This window comes from Petromyzon marinus, chromosome 14, assembly GCF_048934315.1.
Source record: "Petromyzon marinus isolate PM22_M1 ecotype Great Lakes invasive population chromosome 14, UKy_Petmar_22M1.pri1.0, whole genome shotgun sequence".
NCBI classification, from domain to species: Eukaryota; Metazoa; Chordata; class Hyperoartia; order Petromyzontiformes; family Petromyzontidae; genus Petromyzon; species Petromyzon marinus.
Window position 1 is genome coordinate 13,015,827 of NC_133680.1, and position 22,864 is coordinate 13,038,690.

General features: G+C 47.5%; 1 protein-coding gene across 1 annotated transcript in view; it reads left to right on the forward strand.

The window, feature by feature from the left end:
* LTA4H (leukotriene A4 hydrolase) overlaps positions 1–22,864 on the forward strand; it is a 128,888-nt gene that overhangs the window by 56,178 nt on the left and 49,846 nt on the right. The window contains exons 7-8 of the mRNA XM_076067106.1: positions 10,771–10,823; positions 22,395–22,467. Coding sequence (XP_075923221.1) covers positions 10,771–10,823; positions 22,395–22,467 — 126 coding nt within the window. The remainder of the gene's footprint in view (positions 1–10,770; positions 10,824–22,394; positions 22,468–22,864) is intronic.

Genomic DNA, 22,864 nt, shown 5'->3' on the forward strand with positions numbered 1-22,864 from the left:
CTATTACCCATGACTCCTGTTACCCATGACTCCTATTACCCATGACTCCTGTTACCCATTACTTCTATTACCCATGACTCCTATTACCCATGACTCCTATTACCCATGACTCCTGTTACCCATGATTCCTGTTACCCGTGACTCCTATTACCCATGACTCCTGTTACCCATGACTCCTATTACCCATGACTCCTATTACCCATGACTCCTATTACCCATGACTCCTGTTACCCATGACTCCTATTACCCATGACTCCTATTACCCATGACTCCTATTACCCATGACTCCTATTACCCATGACTCCTATTACCCATGACTCCTATTACCCATGACTCCTGTTACCCATGATTCCTGTTACCCATGACTCCTGTTACCCGTGACTCCTATTACCCGTGACTCCTATTACCCATGATTCCTGTTACCCATGACTCCTATTACCCATGTCTCTTATTACCCATGACTCCTATTACCCATGACTCCTGTTACCCATGACTCCTATTACCCATGACTCCTGTTACCCATGACTTCTATTACCCATGACTCCTATTACCCATGATTCTTGTTACCCATGACTCCTATTACCCATGATTCCTGTTACCCATGACTCCTATTACCCATGACTCCTATTACCCATGACTCCTATTACCCATGACTCATGTTACCCATGACTCCTATTAACCATGACTCCTATTACCCATGACTCCTGTTACCCATGACTCCTGTTACCCATGACTCCTGTTACCCATGACTACTATTACCCATGACTCCTATTACCCATGACTCCTATTACCCATGACTCATGTTACCCATGACTCCTGTTACCCATGACTCCTGTTACCCATGACTCCTGTTACCCATGATTCCTGTTACCCATGATTCCTGTTACCCATGACTCCTATTACCCATGACTCCTGTTACCCATGACTCCTGTTACCCATGACTCCAGTTACCCATGACTCCTATTACCCATGTCTCTTATTACCCATGACTCTTGTTACCCATGATTCCTATTACCCATGACTCCTATTACCCATGTCTCTTATTACCCATGACTCATGTTACCCATGACTCCTATTACCCATGATTCCTGTTACCGATGTCTCTTATTACCCATGACTCCTATTACCCATGACTCCTATTACCCATGACTCCTATTACCCGTGATTCCTGTTACCCCTGTCTCTTATTACCCATGACTCCTGTTACCCATGACTCATGTTACCCATGACTCCTATTACCCATGACTCCTATTACCCATGACTCCTATTACCCATGACTCATGTTAGCCATGACTCCTATTACCCATGACTCCTATTACCCATGTCTCCTGTTACCCATGTCTTATATTACCCATGACTCCTATTACCCATGTCTCCTATTACCCATGACTTATATTACCCATGACTCCTATTACCCATGACTCCTATTACCCATGACTCCTATTACCCATGTCTCCTGTTACCCATGTCTTATATTACCCATGACTCCTATTACCCATGTCTCCTATTACCCATGACTTATATTACCCATGACTCCTATTACCCATGACTCCTATTACCCATGACTCCTATTACCCGTGATTCCTGTTACCCCTGTCTCTTATTACCCATGACTCCTGTTACCCATGACTCATGTTACCCATGACTCCTATTACCCATGACTCCTATTACCCATGACTCCTATTACCCATGACTCCTATTACCCATGACTCATGTTAGCCATGACTCCTGTTACCCATGACTCATGTTACCCATGACTCCTATTACCCATGACTCCTATTACCCATGACTCCTATTACCCATGACTCCTATTACCCATGACTCATGTTACCCATGACTTCTATTACCCATGACTCCTATTACCCATGACTCCTATTACCCATGACTCATGTTACCCATGACTCCTATTACCCATGACTCCTGTTACCCATGACTCCTGTTACCCATGACTCCTATTACCCATGACTCCTATTACCCATGACTCCTATTACCCATGACTCATGTTAGCCATGACTCCTATTACCCATGACTCCTGTTACCCATGACTCCTATTACCCATGACTCATGTTACCCATGACTCCTATTACCCATGACTCCTGTTACCCATGACTCCTGTTACCCGTGACTCCTATTACCCGTGACTCCTATTACCCATGATTCCTGTTACCCATGTCTCCTATTACCCATGACTTATATTACCCATGACTCCTATTACCCATGACTCCTATTACCCATAACTCCTATTACCCGTGATTCCTATTACCCCTGACTCCTATTACCCATGACTCCTATTACCCATGACTCCTATTACCCATGACTCCTATTACCCATGTCTCCTATTACCCATGACTTATATTACCCATGACTCCTATTACCCATGACTCCTATTACCCATAACTCCTATTACCCGTGATTCCTGTTACCCCTGTCTCTTATTACCCATGACTCCTGTTACCCATGACTCATGTTACCCATGACTCCTATTACCCATGACTCCTATTACCCATGACTCCTATTACCCGTGATTCCTGTTACCCCTGTCTCTTATTACCCATGACTCCTGTTACCCATGACTCCTATTACCCATAACTCCTATTACCCGTGATTCCTGTTACCCCTGTCTCTTATTACCCATGCCGTGCAGCTCACAGCGATTATTTGGCCATACTTTTACCACGCTGGTCACGGTGGGTTTGCTAAGGTGGGGATCATAGGTGAGTGTGCGTAGTAATTAATGACAACTCGGGATGTTTATGCCCCCTGTAGCTCACAACATAGCCATGCAGCCTACAACACCCTGTTACGTTATACTTGGTGGCTGCCCACTCAAATATTATCCAGGTTTCAAAAGCCTGCTTAGCTTTTATAAATATTACAAGATATTCCAGGCGATTTTTGTCGTAGGCCGATTATATCATTTTGTTGTGGTTAAAAATAAAAAAAGGTCGACCACCGATTTCCGAATGACGCCAGCACCCTTGAATAATCTCCTTGAAGTGGCCACTCAAAGTGAAGGTCACCGTGACAGCAAACATCCGGACGTGGGGAGGTCGAGCGGCAATATGAAAAGGTATAAGAATAGGTTTTACCCTTTCTGGCAATAAAACAGTTTGTGTTAAGATGTTAAAACACCAAACTGAAACATTTTGCAAGGAATCCTGTCTGCATTAATCACGTATACTTGTGGTGAATATGCAAACAAAAACATGCTCTGGTAGTATATGATGCATTGCCTTCGAAACTGATTGGTCCACACCAGAGACAGCTTTCTTTAGAGCCTCGTCTCAAAGTATTAGACCAGAGGATGCCAAAAGGCGAACAGCACAAAGACAATGCCACTATCAGAGCATGTGGTTTTTTTCTGCATGTTCACCACAAGTATACGTGGTTAATGCAGATAGGATTCCTTGAAAAAAATGTTTCAGTTTGGTGTTTTAACATCTTCACACAGCTGTTTTTATTGCCAGAAAGGGTAAAACCTATTCTTATATTTTGATACTGGCAAGAGAGGTCCCGTGATAAATACGAAAAGGGTCGCTCTGCTCGGCTCACAGGGGCAGCAGCCGCTGCAAACGTCAGCTTCACGCAGAGCAGCCACACATTTTTTTTTCCAGCGTCCTGCTATTTACCTTGAGGCCATCCGTGCACAGGTGTCTGTATTTTTTTTTCTTTCCGAATGCGCACGTCCCCGTACACGTACACACGCAGTGGCAGCTTACCCTCGACTGGCCTTGGGCGTGGAAACATTCGGTAGATTTATGGTCAAAAAAGTCAAGAGTCGTTTCTTTCTCGAGTGACCACTGAGGCAGCAGCAGTGGTGATCTCCAGTTTACAGCCCCTTAGCCAGTGGTGGAAATTCCACCTTTCTAAGGTGGGGGCGAGTCTCTCCACAGGACAACCACTGTTGGTTGACTTCCCAAGCAAGCAGTGCTCATTTAATCGATCCCAGAGGGCTGATGGACTGAGTCAACCCTCAACCAGGATTCAAACTATTACACCTTCGGACTGCGAGTCGCTCGCTTGACCGCTGAGCCACCTGTGTTGTGCTGTGCCCCTGACCGACATGCGTATCCATGTCCAGCCTTGGGGCGGCTATGGAAATGAGCCAAACATGCCAATGCAAGTCTATACAAAAGGCATGTTAATGACAAAAGGCATGTTAATGACAAAAGGCATGTTAATGATGCATCCGTACATTGGTGAATTTTCGAACAAAGACGGCGGTCACCGCATCGCGCACTTTCAGATGCGCTTCTGCGGCCGTCTGGAACGCTCTTCCTTCCGATATTAGGAAGCCACTGGAGTTGTCCACTTTTAAATCGTCTAGATTGAAAACTCATTTCTTTATAACAGCTTTTTGTGTTTAGTTTGTTGTCCTTCCCCCGCACCACCGATTAGCATGCTGGCTACGTACGCATGTGAGGCGGAAGAAGTTCAACATACATTCAGCAATGGGGCAGCATGTATCTCCACTACTGGGGCTGATCCAGTGGATGAAATTCCACAATTCCACAATGTTGGGGGGGGGGGGGGGCATCCTCCTATATAACCACAAAGTGGCACTTATTGTATACACCATGGAAGGATGAGAGCTTGTACAATGTCAGTGCTATATCAGCACAAAGGACATACCTGGTCTGTAAGTAAAATAAATATAAACGATTTAACTTGCAAGGTGTGGCGTGCATGTCAAACTCCGTGAGCCTCCCCATATCACTCCAACAGCAGCTGCAGTCCTCAGTACCCCCCTGTAAAGTTCCCAGGACAACCATTGGATCAGCTGCGGCACTCTGAGCATGAGTGGAACAGCGCCACTTGTGAGAGTCGTGATGAATATCAACGTGAATATACCGGTTTCAAAAGTCTTAGCGTCGCCGTCATCCAACAAGCATTGGGCCATGTTCTTCAGTGTCAATGGCCCATCACGGAGTCATCAGTGGCACTTTGCACATTCCTATGGCAGGGGGCAGAGTTTCCTTAGAGCAGGGTTCTTTAGCTACATTTTTTTAATGGCCACATAATACAATTCAACATTGCTGGTGGGGTCACATGACGTCATGTCACATGATGCACAGATGCAATGGCATTACATGGCTTCGTGATGTCATGACATTAGAACAAATGACTACTAACTTGTATCTGGTGTATACGATTCTCTCATCTCCTTGTTGTTCATCTTGCTAATCTTTATCGCTTTTCTACAGCTCTGTCACCTCTATCTCGTGTTTATCTCTCATCTGTATCTCTTCATTTCTCAGCAGGCCCTAACTAAGCGTTCCTGGCCCACGTTTGTCCCGTGGGGGTCGCCAGTTTAAGTACATTTTTTTTATAATGAAGTCAATTGACCAATAGGCTACTCAGATCATTGTGCCACTGTGTTTACATAACTCTCTTTGATTTCAGTAAGTAGGTGAACATCCCCTGCAATAGTATCCCAAAATCTCGTCGCGAGAAAGGTAAAACGAACACGCATTCGGCAGCATACGATGCGGCGTATGTACGTACGTGCATTGGAAACGCACGCCTGCTAACGATATGCATTACCAACCTGTTGAGGCTTACATGATGGATGAACGATATATTTAGCGTGTTTACCCAGGTCGCGTAGCAGCGTGGAAAGACGCGCAGGCGGAGAGACGGAAGCACGTGTGCCCCGTGAACGAGCGCACGTTCGGGATGTCGCCGTAAAACAAAACCAAGTGGATCTCTGGACAGCGTGAAACGAGGGATGACATCCGTGGGGATGAAGCCGCCCAAAAAAGGGGAGCGGCTAAATTAACGTCGCAAAATGTCCTTCGATGAGGGTTTTGCAAAAGTTGAAGTGCTTGTAATGAAATAAACGCAGGGAGTTGTTAACCGGCCGGGCGATGCTGTGGCAGAAGATGCTTGACTCAGTCCTGGGGTCAATCGTATTTTTTCTTAGAACAGTAATGTCAGCTTTAATTACAATTACATTGTGCTAACGTTTCATTACAAACTGCACATTTTACAATAGTGATTGACCTCCAGGTCTGGTCGTGAGCTGAAATTCTGGTGGGCATGGGGGTTAATCATCCCATCATCCTTCAGAGGTTGATAAAAGGAATAACACTTGTTAAGAATTCAATAACATTTTCCAAATGTATTTACTGGCTCATGCCTTGAAATTACATAATTCACATGCATGGCCTACGTCTGCCGATGGAGATGAACTTCGTCATTGACGGTTTGATGCGGTGGCTTGAGGTGTATCCATGTGTCATGGCCGGGCCATAAACCATCACACGAACTCCGGTCATCCTCGCAGCGACTTTTGGCTAGCCACCGTACAAAGACGGTCACTGCATCACACACTTTCAGATGCGCTTCTGCGCCCATCTGGAATGCTCTTCCTACGGATACTAGGAAGTCGCTGGAATTAAGCGCATTTAAATCCAGATTTAAAACAAATTTCTTCAGAACTGCTTTTTGTGTTTAGTTTGTTGTCCTTCTCCTGCACCTCCGATCAGTACGGTTAGCTACATATGGTGCGAAAGAAGTTTGACATACACACATACGGGCATTATAGTGCACACCCATAATCCTGGTATTGGCCAAACATCCCTCTGCTGAAAAATTACACTGCAAATTACTCAATTTGGATGACACATTGCAACATTGCCCCCTACTGCAAAAACATTTGTGATATGCAAGCTATACAAAGATGGGGTGCCACGGTGGTGAAATGTTAACTGCCTCGGCTGGTATACCGGAGTCCATGGGTTCGATCCCAACCCTGACGCCTGTATATTTGGAGTTTGCATGTTCCCCCAGTGGTCACGTGGATTTTTCTCCAGGTCCTCCGGTTTTCCCCTCCACATTTATAAATAACGTGCATTCAGAGTGTAGCTGAAATACATTTCCACGTGATGAGCCATTTCGTTGAGTTATAATTTCTGGCCAGGTGGCTTCTGAAAAAGAGCTATGTAGCTCAGGGGCCTTACCTAGTCAAATAAAAATTGTTCATAGTTTTTGGATTAGTATTTGGCTGCTGTAAATTTCCACCTGATAAGCCACTTTGTTGAGCGATCATTTGTGGCCAGGTCGCTTCTGAAAAAATAGCTCCATAGCTCAGTGGGCCTTAGCTGGTAAAATAAAAAATACAATTTTTAGTTTCGTTTACTTGGCAGAATCCTCCAGAGTATTGAGACTCGGTGAAAAGTTCAGGGGTGTAAACAAGCGAGAGCTGAGTTCACGAACAAAGCTCGCGGTTTATAGGTCGATCTACATTTCCACCCTCACCCATGGTCATGAGCTTTGGGTAATGACCGAAAAGATGAGATCGTGGGTGCAAGGGGCCAAAATGAGGATTCTCCGCAGGGTTGCCAGGCTCACTCTCCGTGATCGGGTGAGGAGCTCTGTAATCCGGGAAAGCCTCAGAGTCAAAGCCGCTGCTCCTCCGGATCGAGAGGAGCCAGTTGAGGTGATTCGGCCACCCGGTAAGGATGCCCCCCGTTAAACTCCCCCTGGAACGCCACCGGGCACGTCTCACTGGGCGAAGACCACGGGGCCGGCCCAGAACATGGTGGTGGGACTTTGTCGCTCGCCTGGCCTGAGAACATTGGGAATTCCCTAAGAAGAGCTAGAGTCTGGACCGCCCTACTCAGCATGCTGCTGCTGCGACCCTAACCAGGACAAGCGGACTGAGAAACAATTGAACGAATAATAGATATGTCGACGTGATCTCCAGAAGCCTCGTTTCCTCCCCACATTCAAAACAATCCTGAGATCGGAATCTTGGTTAAAGCTATTCACCAACGAATACATTCTTAAGCTCTTATTTTGTTACAATGTCGTTACAATCGTAAATTGGCGATAAATTGGCAATACTTTTGGCCTTTTTTAAGGGCTGGAGGTTCACACCTACGAAGCGGCCGTGCCTCTCATGGGCAATGGCCTGTGCTTAAGTCCACTGGCGGAGCCCCTACCCCAATCGCGAGAATTGCAAATCTCGATTTGCAAGTGCACTAAGTGGTACGCAATTTAATTGGGACGGACTATGCCCTAAGCACGTGCATAACTTCTCTTGCAAGAAAACGTGGGGGTTTGTTTGGATATATTTTTTTCCCCCAAGTAAAACAATTAATCTTGGTATCGTAAGTAATAATGCTGTATTACGAATTGTTTACTCGGAGAAGTATCCTAAAATGAATCCTTCGATAAACTCGAATGAATGCTTTGTAGTATGCTGCTCAATCACTGCAACGTTGGAATTTTGCATTTCGGTTAATGGTACCAATTTTTTTTTCAACTGAACACGTGCTAACTTGCATTGTATTTCAACAATGTGTTGAGTTTGAAAAACAGCTTTCCTGCAGGGACTGGCTCATGGCTATTATCCAGCATTTTAAATAAAAAAAACACAGCCCTGCTAAACGTCTTTGCACTTTTCGTCCTGGGCAACGGACGGACTGTGACAGGTGTTGCCTCCGGCCTTCCTATAATGACCCGAGTTGACCACAACTCTGAGCTGTTTTGAGTGTCGTTTCTGCAGTAGGTAGCACTTTCTCTCTCCTCGTTTAATTACCGTGCGTTTTGCAATTAAATATTTTCTCTGGGACTAGCAACCCGCACGTCCTTTGGACGTTGACCATCCGTCTTTCCCTCGCTCCCAGCCAGCACAACTATTCTTATACAGAGCCCTGCCTCTCTCCGCATGTGTCTTGCCTTCTATCGACTGTATATCACATTGCATCTCGATTTCTCGCTTTGTCTGCCTCTATTCCCGTCCCCCTCACCTCCCTCCAGTGTATCTCACCCTACTTCCCTCCCCCGCTATCTCTCTCCACATTTCTCTCTCTTTTCTCACCTTCACTCTCCTTATTGCCACCTCTCTCCTTTACCATCTCAGGCTCTCTTGCCTCTCCCGAATCCTCCCTGCCGTTGCCTGTCACGTTCCCTCATTTCTGTTTTGATCTCTTTCCTCTCGTGCCCTTACACCCTCTCCCAACGCTCTCTCCCCTCTCCGTTTCTCTCCACCTCTTCTTCCCTCCCCTATCTCCCTTCCCCTGCGGTGCCGAGATGTTAACTACCTCGCCTGGTATGCCGGACGTCGTGTGTTCGATCCCGACTCCAGCACCTGTTGTATATTTTGAGTTTGCATGTTCTCTCTCCACGTGGTCTTGTAGATTTATTTCCCTCATTTAAAATCAACGTGCATTCAGAGTATTTGGCTGCTATAAATATCCACATGCTAAGCCACTTAGTTGAGCTAGCATTTGTGGCCAGGTTGCTTCTGAAAAAGAGCTATATAGCTGAGTGGGCCTTATGGCGTAAAAAAAAATAGATTTCGTTAACTTTTTCGTTTTAGTTTCTAGTTTTAGTTTAGTTGAAATACTTTCATCACCTCCCTCTATCTCCTCTATCATGTTTGCGGAAGATACACGGCCGGGGTGGAGTGTGGGTGCAGGGGGCGTTCAAAACAATTCAGCCAGGCATCAGCCAGGCATCGGGCCAGGCAGCCACGAATCCAGCCAGCAAAACTTTTTTTTCGAACATAGTATGACATGCCTGCGATGAATCTCCACGACCACTTGTTGTTCCCCTTGCAATTGTTTGTAATACACCACTGCTGTCAGCGAGGACCACAATGTCAATGAGCTGCATCCTGTCGGCGGCTAAACATTATACGGTTAGGTCTCAGAGTACGCAGACCTGCTGATACGCGACCGACCCCGATCCAGGCTCACACTTTGTGCGACTCGGGCTTTCGCTGCCCCCGCACGGTGCGGGAAGCGCCGAGTCAAATCGCCGCCTTCTAACGCGAACGTCGATTTAATGGCTGTGTCACCGCATCGCCCGCGCAAGAAACTAGTCCACCGAGCTCGCATCTTTCGTATTTATCATATACAGGTGATTAGCGAATAATTTGCTGTACAGTTCTGTACTTTATTAAACGTGCATGTACATTTATAAAAATGTTACATACACTCGTGTAGAAATAAAGTAGTATATAGGAGACGGCATGGCATTACACTCCGCTGCTCCTGACGCGGTTCTTTGGCTTGACCACCTGAATGTGAAATTGTAGTTTTTGCTCTGTCATCTACACGAGCAGTACGAAAGAAAAATATTTACTGCATCTCGGATACGAATGGATTGTTTGCAATTATATATATATAAAAACCGACGTCACTGTAAAATGTCAGTCACTCTGAGAAGGAGTGTTTAACTTTATAAACGAGACGCGGGTTACAGCAGTAGCCGTTGTTTGTTCTCGCGTAGACCCTTGAGACGCACAGACACGGAACGTCACCCTGCGATGGGAGGGTGGCAGTATCTCCCTGTCGGTAAACGGAACAAATCGGTGTCGCCACGCTCAAGTGGTCACCGCTGTCGGTAGCCTCGAGCCACATTGGTGGAAATTCCACATTCGTACAGTAGAGGGACGAGTCTCTGGACGATCGCCATTGACTGCCCACACTATAGTACAGTACAAATGTCATGATGATGATGATGAAATGATGGACTCGGTCAACACTAAACCAAGAGTTGAAATTTGCCAGCATCTGCCTGCACAGTGTCACCCAGATAGATAGTTTACTTAGAGATATACCACATTGGGTACGATCAATTTACATAAATTAGGTGTGTTCATAATATTATTTAAGTCGCGACCACGTTCACGAGTGTAAAGGTCACGTCACTACAGAGTGCGGTTTGTGCCACGATTTCACCTTTGCCATCGGAACGCGGTCGTACTCGGTGTGCTGCTTCTGCCGTGTAACACGCAACTCTGCGTTGTGCTCGCAGGTGCAGATACCCAGCTATCTCATCGCCCTGGTGGTCGGAGCCCTGGAGAGCAGGTACTCAACAACCAGTGCGCAGCTGATCATCATCAGCATCATCCATTCCACAAAGCAGAGTCCAAAAAGATTGCAGTATTCCCTCGCCAACTGTGGGGGTTATGTTCCTGCGGTAGGCAAATCCGCGGTTGGGGAAGTGCAGGGAGGGGCCTTTGGGAAGTCGGGGGTTAGGGGAACCATGGCTGCAGGCAGCCGTATCATCGTTTAACTTAGTTGTCTGTTCATTCACTAAACACGAATAAAATACAGTACATTACACGATCACGTAATAAAACACGTAAACAAACATTACGTTCACTTTACACACTTTTTAATATTGAGGGTAGAAGTCCATGATTATCAAAATGTGCTCTGGGAATGCTGCGGCGGTGTCATGGGGAGCGCACTGGGCTGTCAAAACTCGTGCGTCGCTGGTTCGTTCTCCGAGAATCCCCGGTCGATCGTCAGGTCGCGCGTGGTGGGGTAAAGTGTTGGTGCTGCTGCCCCTTCCAAGAAGTCTGGCCAGTGTGAAAGAGTAAGATCAACACCCCCTAGGTGTGCTATGTGTGTATGTTCAACTTCTTTTGCGTCGTACGTCGCCAAATGAGCATTAGTGGGGGAAGGACAGCTCCAGTGGCTTCCTAATATCGGAAGGAAGAGCGTTCCAGACGGCCGCAGAAGCGCATCTGAAAGCGCGCGATGCGGTGACCACCGTCTTTGTTCGATGGCGAGCCAAAAGCCATTGCGAGTATGACCGGAGTTTGCGTGGTGATGGTTTATGCGGCAGTTGAAAGAAAGGGTAAACTTCATGAATCCCTTTCCGCCTCCGTCCTCTCAGCAACATTGATGGACAACCCCGGTCGATCAGCAGGTCGCGTGTGGTGGGGTAAACTCTGTCCAATGTGAAAGACACCCTCGCCACGATGTGCTCTCTGGAGCTTTTCTCGAGTGGCGTGCCTTCCGCCAGCAGCGGCGGCGGCGTGAGCAAGGAATCGCAGGGCTTCACCTTTACCTCGTCACGTCCTCGTGTCGAGGGCCACTCCCTCCACAGGACGACCATTGGCGATTCCGCACGAGGTGCTATCCATTACATTGCCTCCAGACCTGACGTTACCCCGGCAGCCGCTGGCTCAGATTTTAAATCGCATTGTGAGAGTGCAGCACGCGGACCGCAGCGGCGCGAGGCTGAATATTCAACCGACCAACGTCAGCACCCGTGTCGTGACAGATTATTTTATAGACATTCAACGGAGGTGCCTAAATTGAACAGTGCTTCTGATTTCTGGAGCAGTAATCCCAGCAACCGTCTCTGCCAATTCTGCTCAGCCGTGACAATCGGTGATTTAAAGACCAGCCTGAATATTTTTTTTCTTTCGGACTGCGCTATGGACCTGGTGGCCTGAGTTGATTCCCAGTCACAGCTAGCATTGGCGCTGAGTGACACCTAAACCGATCCTGGCCTCTCCACATTTTACAAACTCGCATGAACCAGCGAAGTGAAGTATGGCCAAACAGCCCCCATGACCGGCACGGTGTGGAAAGACAGCAGTGCATTGACAAAGGGCAGTAAATGGAAGAACGAAGATTAATGTGTTTTTTTTTACTTAATCAATTTGTCCGGCACGTCAGTTGCAGCGTGTAGCAGCATCGAGCAGCTTTTGTCACAGGCGATAATTATCGAGCCGACACGGCGACGCCCTTGCAGGCTGCCTTTCAAGCGCTGCCGCAGAGAACGTGCCCGGCTGCCAAAGCATCTCGCTTGACCTGCCTTTTGGGCAGCAGCTGCTTCAAACCAGTGGCCAATGTGCTCTCCATTAAGTAAGCCCCCCCCCCACGTTGTTCGCACTCTCAGGCCTCCCGAACGTGAGGATGCACGCAGGCTGAACTTGCAGCGGCGATTGGAATCTTTTTACGGTGCCACAGACGGCCAGCTGTACATACGACCGGCTCGCTATTGCCCATTGCCACAGTGGGATGGTTTTGCTATTTTTCTCCTTGTCCTTTGAATTGTGTGGGGTTTTTTTTTAACGTGGATTGTGATCATATTGTCCCCACAAGCATTTTGTTGGCCACAATTACCGCAACCAAAATCGGTTTCTCTATACCGACGCTGGAACAAGAGTTTGAACCCTGTCTTGTGCCATTCCCATCATCCTTTGCGTAAAATTCCACACAATAAGGCAGAGGAGGATGTGCCGGACGGGGATGCACGTTGTATGTGTGTACGTATATGTGTGTGTGGCCTCAAGATGCACAGGCCCTGGTGGTCCCCCTCTTTAAGAAGGGGGACCGCACAGACTGTAACAACTACAGGGGCATCTCACTCCTCAGTGTGCAGGGAAAGGTCCTGGCAAGGATTATTCAACATCGCCTTGCCAGGCACGCTGAGGAGAGGCTTGCGGAGCCCCAATGCGGTTTCAGGAAAGGGCGGTCCTGCACAGATGCCATATTTTCTGTTCGTCTGCTACAGCAGAGGTGTAAGGAATTCCAACAAGACCTACAACTCTGTTTTATTGACCTGGTCAAGGCCTATGATACCATCAGTAGGCCTGGGCTCTGGGTTGTTCTTCGTGCTTTTGGGGTCCCTGACCCTCTGCTCACGATCATTAAGGACCTTCATGATGGTGAGCAGGCCCGGGTAAAACTACGTGGCCGGGAGTCGGAGCCATTCTCGATCATTCTCTCCCTTTTCTACGCTTGCGAAACGTGGACCCCCCTAATGGAACATCTTCGCCGGTTAGAAACATTTAGGCTGGCCTGCCTGCGATCCATCCTGGGTTTAACCAGGCTGGATTGTGTGAGGAGCTCACAAATCCTTGAACGATCTGGACAAAGTCCCATCGGTGAGCTTCTCCGGCAGGCAAGGCTGCGTTGGCTGGGCCATGTAGCATGCCCAGCGACCGCATGCCTAAACAGCTTTTGTTCGGCCGGATTGAGGGGCGCGGCATGGGCTAGAGAAGAGATGGAGTGATGTGGTAAAGGAAAATGTGGAGCTGAGTAGACTTGCCGATGACTGATACCAGCGGTGTCAAGATCGGCCTCTGTGGAGGAGGCTTCTGAAGGATGCTACTGGGCAGTTGGAGGCAGTCACCCTCCAACAACAATGGAGGGCGGAGGAGCGACGCTCACAACAACGAGCGGAGTGCCGGGTGGCTAAAGTACAGCAAGTTGGCACAGTAGGGGGCACAGGTGGTGTATCAGCCAGTCATCTCAGTCAGTCGACCTGTGGCATCTGGGTCTGCCCCGTGACCTCCTACCAGCGGGCGTTCGACACTTCACGTGGCCTCAAGGTGCACATAGCCTGGCACAAGCGTCGTGATGACATCACCGCCACTTTGTAGTTGTTGTATATGTTAAACGTGGACCCCTCTGGTGGAACATCTGCGCTGGTTAGAAACATTCAGGCGAGCCTGCCTAAGATCCACTCTGGGTTTAACAAGGCTTGATTGTGTGATGAGCTCACAGATCCTTGAACGATCTGGATATATTCCCATCAGTAAGCTCCTCCGGCAGGCAAGGCTGCATTGCCTGGGTCATGTCGCCGCATGCCCAGCCACCGCATGCCCAAGCAGCTTCTGTTTGGTCACAGAGAGGGCTAAACGGGCATGACATGGGCCGGAGAAGAGATGGACTGATGCGGTATGGGAGGACGTGGAGCTGAGTGGACTTACCAAAGACTTGTACCAGCGGTGTCAAGATCGGCCTCTGTGGAGGAGGCTCGTGAAGGACGCTGCTACTGGACAGTTAGAGGCAGTCGCCCTCCAACAACAACTGAGGGCAGAGGAGCAACACTCACAACAACGAGTGGAGCGCCGGGTGGCTAAAACGCAGCCAGTTGGCATAGTAGACGGAGGAGCTGGTGTATCTTCCAGTCATCTCAGTCGGCCAACTCTTGGCACCTGCTGGGTCTGTCCCGAGACCTCCTGTCAGCGAGCCTTTGACACTTCACATGGCCTTAACATCCACATAGCCTGGCACAATCACTGTGGTGACGTCACCGCCACTTACTGGCAAATGGTGGGTATTGGTTTGCGTGTGCGTGTGTACGTTTATGTACGTGGAGCGGTCGTGCAATAATTAGTGCGCCGCGCTACAAACTCGGTGACCCGAGTTTGATTCCCGCTCACGGCCAACACCAGTCCTCGGCCTAAAGCCACATGTATTTGATATTATTTGATATTGCGCGAGTGGACCGTGGAGGTCGAATGTTGAATTTGCAACATCAGCAGGATATGAAAGCAGGAAGGATACCATGCTGAGTTGTGGTGTCATTTCATTGGCATTGGTGGTTAGGCCTGCCGGAGCTTATACAGTGAGGGAAAAAAGTATTTGATCCCCTGCTGATTTTGTACGTTTGCCCACTGACAAAGAAATGATTAGTCTATAATTTTAATGGTAGGGTTATTTGATCAGTGAGAGACAGAATAACAACAAAAAAATCCAGAAAAACGCATGTCAAAAATGTTATCAATTGATTTGCATTTTAATGAGGGAAATAAGTACTTGACCCCTCTGCAAAACATGACTTAGTACTTGGTGGCAAAACCCTTGTTGGCAATCACAGAGGTCAGACGTTTCTTGTAGTTGGCCACCAGGTTTGCACACATCTCAGGAGGGATTTTGTGCCACTCCTCTTTGCAGATCTTCTCCAAGTCATTACGATTTCGAGGCTGACATTTGGCAACTCAAACCTTCAGCTCCCTCCACAGATTTTCTATTGGATTAAGGTCTAGAGACTGGCTAGGCCACTCCAGGACCTTAATGTGCTTCTTCTTGAGCCACTCCTTTGTTGCCTTGGCCGTGTGTTTTGGGTCATTGTCATGCTGAAATACCCATCCACGACCCATTTTCAATGCCCTGGCTGAGAGAAGGAGGTTCTCACCCAAGATTTGACGGTACTTGGCCCCGTCCATCGTCCCTTTGATGCGATGAAGTTGTCCTGTCCCCTTAGCAGAAAAACACCCCCAAAGCATAATGTTTACACATCCATGTTTGACGGTGGGGATGGTGTTCTTGGGGTCATAGGCAGCATTCCTCCTCCTCCAAACACGGTGAGTTGAGTTGATGCCAAAGAGCTCCATTTTGGTCTCATCTGATCACAACACTTTCACCCAGTTGTCCTCTGAATCATTCAGATGTTAATTGGCAAACTTCAGACGGGCATGTATATGTGCTTTCTTGAGCAGAGGGACCTTGCGGGCGCTGCAGGATTTCAGTCCTTCACGGCGTAGTGTGTTACCAATTGTTTTCTTGGTGACTATGGTCCCAGCTGCCTTGAGATCATTGACAAGATCCTCCCGTGTAGTTCTGGGCTCATTCCTCACCGTTCTCATGATCATTGCAACTCCACGAGGTGAGATCTTGCATGTAGCCCCAGGCCGAGGGAGATTGGCAGTTCTTTTGTATTTTTTTCCATTTGCAAATAATCGCACCAACTGTTGTCACCTTCTCACCAAGTTGCTTGGCAATGGTCTTGTAGCCCATTCCAGCCTTGTGTAGGTCTACAATCTTGTCCCTGACATCCTTGGAGAGCTCTTTAGTCTTGGCCATGGTGGAGAGTTTGGAATCTGATTGATTGATTGCTTCTGTGGACAGGTGTCTTTTATACAGGTAACAAGCTGAGATTAGGGGCACTCCCTTTAAGAGTGTGCTCCTAATCTCAGCTCGTTACCTGTATAAAAGACACCTGGGAGCCAGAAATATTTCTGATTGAGAGGGGGTCAAATACGTATTTCCCTCATTAAAATGCAAATCAATTTATAACATTTTTGACATGCGTTTTTCTGGATTTTGTTGTTGTTATTCTGTCTCTCACTGTTCAAATAAACCTACCATTAAAATTATAGACTGATCATTTATTTGTCAGTGGGCAAACGTACAAAATCAGCAGGGGATCAAATACTTTTTTTCCCTCACTTTAGTTACTGTGGATTGCAAGTTCCGGACCCATGCTTTGACTGAGTCCCACAGTTTACAGGCAAAGTCAATTCAACACATCTACTTGCTGCAATGAGCATGAAACAATTGGTCATCCCCCTTGCCATCATAGAGCCAGTGGTGGAATTTCTACAACCCTATAATTTAGCCTATTTTCAATGGTCAACATAAATAGTTCCAAAGAGATACTCAGTTGTTATACCCAAAGGGACGATGGGTCCAGTTAGCATCTGACCTACCGGGTCTGCTCATTCATTGCCGCCCTGTTTGACAAAGCAAGTGTCCGAGTGGTTCCCTCTGGAGCACGCATTGAGGTGAGCGCTCATCTCAGTTAGTGACCCTGACCCAGCGAAAGCAATCGCACATTTCCATTGCAAGGGGCCAGTCTGTCCACGAGGCTCCCACCGTAGATTTGTGACAAAGCGGTGTCTACTTTATCAACCCCCGGAAGGGATCGTGGGGCCCGGGTTGACCCTCTTGACCAGAATTTGAACGTCCAAATTTCCATTTTTTCTTAAATCAGCATTGGAGGAAGGTTTCTATGGTTGGTTGTCTGGCCCAATTCCGAGCTCAAATCCAACTTGAAACCCAACCATAATTACACTTGCCCCGGCCCCGGCGTGGCTGTTAAACAGATGCACGTGTGCAATAGAGCCCCTCCTTTGTCCTCTGCACTTGGCCTGCAGTCGCGAACGATGTGATGTAAGCTCGTTACCATCAATTTATGTCCGTGGCAGTTTTTTGGAGCATCGTCGCCTCCGTCGGATGAACTGTTGACCAGCATAACGCGGCGCGCAGCTCAGTTTATTGGTTGATGCATCTGTAACAACGTGATGATTTTGTAAATTCGCTCTGCGTGGCTGAAAACACGGTAATGTTTTTAATTTGCCTTGCAATATGTTGCAATGGGTGATCTGGCAGTCAGCTTTGTGCTTATTGTCCACAAACTTTTTTGCGGACTAAATTATTTAATCATACTTCTTCATTTTCACTTTGAGACCTCCTTTGCCAGTAGCAAGATACAGTAATAGGTTTTTACCCTTTTAACTGGCACAAAAACTGACACCTTTATACAAGGGATCATGTTTGCAATAACCACAATACAAGCAGTCAAAATGCAAACAAAAAGAGACAACTCTGATAATAATATGCACTGTCCTTGAATTTGATTGGTCCACACCCGAGACAGCTTTTCTTAGAGCCTAGTCTCCACTGGTGTTGGACCAAAAGACGCCAAAAGGCGTACAACTCAAAAACAGCGCACCATCAGAGGTAAAAACCTATTACTATATCTTGTTACTGGCAAAGGAAGTCTCATAGTGTAAATGCTTATCCCGAGCTCTCAATACTCTGATAGTGCGCTGTTTTTGAGTTGTACGCCTTATGGTGTCATCTGGTCCAACACCAGTGGAGACTAGGCTCTAAGAAAAGCTGTCTCGGGTGTGGACCAAGCAATTTCAAGGACAGTGCATATTATTATCAGAGTTGTCTCTTTTGTTTGCATTTTGACTGCTTGTGTTGTGGTTATTGCAAACATGATCCCTTGTATAAAGGTGTCAGTTTTTGTGCCAGATAAAAAGGTAAAAACCAATTACAATACTTCATTTTGTTGGACTTTCGAGTGTAGTAATTGATATTGTTATTATCACCTTTCTATTTCACTTGCATTGTATCTATAATAGTGAGTGTAGTATTATGTTTATGCATAGCGCTCTGAGATACTTCAATACATAATGCGTCTTCATAAAATAGAGGTTGCTATTATTATGTATGGACGTGTGTTGAACTTATTTTGCCCCGTATGTAGCCAGCCGTGCTCATCGGGAGGTGCGGGGGAAGGACAACAAACTAAAAACAAAAATCAGTTTAAAAATAAATTCGTTATAAATCTACACTCATGATCTCACGTGTCCCGCCAGCGACACACTCGTCTTAGTATGGTGGCCACTCGTGGATCACACTTAAAATGCCCGGTACAATGATTGTGTTTGCTTTATTAAATTACATTTTGTTCCTTCATTCTCGTTCGTAAAAGAAGATCGAGCAACACCCCAGTTTACGTCTCCCCCTTAATGTCGTTTCGCAAATACATCGTTAATTTATCAACACCGTTGCTACCCGATTTGTGTCGACTCAGCCCACGCTTACGTCACTGACAGCATCGTCCAACCTTTTTCGTTATCCATCGCTTCTTAGCCTTCGCTTCTACCTACCGTGCACACAAAGTACTTTGCGCCTCGCGTAAATAAATGCACTTTGGGGTACAATATATTATTTACGTACGCACGGCACGCGAGGGGGTGGGTGGCCAGCACAACGTACGGCCGCCTTTGTCTCCCCAGTGGTGATGTTTACACACTGCACCAGGTGCTCTTTTGAGACTGAGTCGACCTAGGGAAGGCCCACCGGTTCAGATAATCGTCACCGGTGTTGGCCGTGAACAGGAATCGAACTCGGGTCGCCGGCTTCGTAGAGCAGCACGCTAACTGCTACACTTCCCGCCCTAACACACACGCACACTTAGACGCACTCAGCGTCAAATGCACTCGTGCACACAAATTGGCACTGGTGGATAACGTGCGCGCGCCGAAAGCACCTTGCCATCGTGTTTGTTCACACCGCCGTGAGACGGACACGCGCGCACACGTGCCACGCCACGAGGACACAACCACGCCAGAGCAAGAATGTGAGGCACGCTAGAGGCACGCTCACACCCCAGCGAAGATACGTAAGCGGGGGCTGCCCGTGCAGGACGCACGTCGCCACGGGAGGCGGGCACCGGTGGTGCAAGAATAATGACGGGAGCGTCTGAGCACAGGCCTGCCACAGGAGATGGAGCGATGAAATTAGCTCGTGTTTTGCGGGTGCTGAAGGTGGATTGTTAACATCGTAGATTCGTGATAGAGAGACAGTGATGGATTTTGGGAGGCCTTCGTCCAGCCATATAGATTGATCATCACTGCTGCACATTGACTCAGCCCATCACTCTAGTGGGGTCTATCAATGAATACCATTTTGTTGTAAGTCATGGATATTAAATAATGGGGATGCTACGGTGGCGAAATGTTAACTTCCTCGCATGGTATGCAGGACGTCGTGGGTTCGATCCCGACCCTGACGCCTGCTGTATATTTGGAGTTTGCATATTCTCCCCGTGGTTGCGTGGATTTTTCTCCAGGTCCCTCCGCATTCATAACTATGCGTTTAAAGTATTTGGCTGCTATAAATGTATGCATGACAAGCCACTTCGTTGAGCTATCAATTGTGGCCAGGTCACTTCTGAAAGAGCGCTACACAGTTGATTGGGCCTTACCTGGTAAAATAAAAAATAGTTTAGTTGGGTTTAATTACGTGTATAGACTCCATCATGGGAATGTGGAATTGGCAGCGTTTGCACAGGGCCACTAAGATACATTAATGCCGTGTGGCGGAAACGAGGTTTGGTGGATCGCACAAACGTTTGTGGATCGCACCAAATCTGCCTTGTGCGCGTCGAGGAGATGCCATACACTGGTTTGCCAGGAGAAGGCGGTACAGCAAATGGGAATTCCACCTGTTATTTCCTCACACATGTTAACACTCTTTGTTCGATTAACACCTTAATATATAGAGGACCGCAGAGCTTGATGGGGGGTGGGGGGGGCGGAATTTTGGCTGCGGATCAGCAGCTGGCTGCTGCCTTCACATTCGTCTGCAGTTCCTCGTGCCTCTGGCTCTGAGTCATTCTCTATCATGAAGAGCGAGAACATACACTGTGGTGCATTCCAAGTAGAAATCATTGTGAAATGATGATTATTATAATGATATACCATTGTGCCTGATTCACATGTTGACATATGCCCCGTTGATCCCATTATTGTCAAAAACATTACAAAGTCTCCATCAACAGCGCTGGGTTAAATTGCCAAGGTGATGTTTCGTAGCCATCGCCACGTGATGTCGATGTGGTCCTTTGACTCTTTCCACAAGCATCAAGGAATTTGACAAAGATCAGCACCCTTGTGAAAAGCAGTTGTTTTCATCTGTTGCCTGGACTGCACTGTGAGTCGTTAGCGTGGCTGCTCACCTGGATTAAAGAAAAAATATCTTTCCGCTGAAAATGGAACGTTTTACTTTTATCTAGAGAGATAATGGAGGTGTTTTGGGTGACGGAGCAGCAGGAGGGTGATGTTTTAAGTTGAAATCTTGGTGACGTTTAATTTAGCTGATCAAACGCGAAGGCCATTATATACCTACGCACTTGGAGGGCAATGAACGCTGGAAATCAGCACAGGCAACACCTTCCCTATGAGCAACCCTGGCAACTTGTACAGCTCTGGCAACTTGTACAGCACTGGTATTAAGTGGTGGGGTTCAGTCAAGCCAGTTAAGAGTTTTTATGAAAATAAATCACAGTTGCGGAAGACAGTCAACAAGGCCTAACTACGTACAACAATATTATTCCAGCAATTTTTACATTCAAAGTATTATTTTACGTGTTTTCAAATGCCTGCATGTGTATCCCCCTGCAACGCCTCAAGTTTTCTCCAGGCATTTCAGTTTCTTCCCTCGTGCAAACACGCTGAAGAATCCCTTGGCTGGCCAAAGGGACCTCCCCATTAGATCGCAAAAGGCTGATACTGCACGACGCTGCACAATGCAACACAGCTAGCATTTGGTTTTATTATCGATGTTGCCATCCAAACATGTCCGCGTTTTATAGCAGGCACTGTGCTTAACCTCGGGACGTTTTTAACCCTCATAGACCCAATGCGCTGGGATGTAGGTCTGCTGAATGGAGGGGCCTCCCAGTTACGTTACTTGAGTTCAAACCCAATTGAGGTTGAGTCCACTCATCATGCATGCATGTATGTTGAACTTCTTTTGGGACCGTACATAGCCAACCACGGCTCTCAGAGGTATGGGGATGCTGATCGTCTTCAGCAACCCATGGGCGTTTGAAAAGATCAGCCGTCAAGTGACACCAGTGGTTGTCCAATGCGAAGGCTGGTTCCTTCCACGGGAGTGTGCAATGTCCACCGAGGCCTAATAGATTAATGGTGATTCCCTGGGTTAAATTCTTGGTAATGCACACAACAACATCAGTGGGACGGTATCGGAAACCTATTCTGGATCGACTCGGCCTCAATGGAGTTGCTGGTGCAGTGTGTAAGCATACGTAACTACCTGGCACCCTTCGTGGGCTCTCTACAGCACTCAGGCCTAAGTTCTGTAGGGGATGTAAAATAGTGGTTGTTTTGCTTTGTTTGTGTGTGTGCGTGCGTGCATGTGTGGGGAGCGGTAGTGTAGCAGTTAGCGCGCTGCGCTACGAACCTGGTGACCAGAGTTCGATTTCTGCTCACGGCCAACCAACAGTGACGATTACACTGTGTAACAATTTTTTTAAATATATTTTTTTGTTCCTGGGTGTAGTAAGTGTTATTTAATTATCTGAACCTGTCCTGGGCCTCCCCGAGGTCGACTCAGCCTCAAATGGGTACCTGGTGCGATGCCTCGAAATATCGCCACTGGGGAGACAAAGGTGGGGTCGGGCGTGGTGCTGGCCACCCACCCCCTTTGTGCACCGTGCCGGCCTTCATAGGTGCTCGCTAACAGCAGTTGCCCCTACAGTCTGTTCAGGCCTGACGGGGGACCGCTGTCTTTGTTTGTTCACAGGGAAATAGGCCCGAGGACCAAGGTGTGGTCTGAGAAGGAGTTTGTGGAGCAGGCTGCTTCGGAATTTTCTGAGGTACGTGCCAATTAATCAGCATTGGCCCCCGGTCACCAATGCTCACAGTGCCATGTCTCTGAGCAAAACCTTAACCTCGGGGGCCGTGCCATGCACCTCAGTTTCTGCAACTGTTGATAGCATTCATGCCATATAATCGCAGCTGTTGATAGGAAATTAAAGAGTTTAGAGTTGCTTTGTTGAACAAGGCGAGCCCCCGAGAGAGCAGGGGTAGAGTTTCGCTTGCAAGGGTGACCTGGGTCACCGACATGACGAGCTAACAAAAAGCACAGCAATGAAGCGAAAAAGAAACGGGGACAAAGCATTTGTTCAGATGACGAATGGAAAATACATTACACAAACAGACATCAATGTTAAATAACGCATTTCCTGTCGCACAAGTCAGCCTCGGACAGAT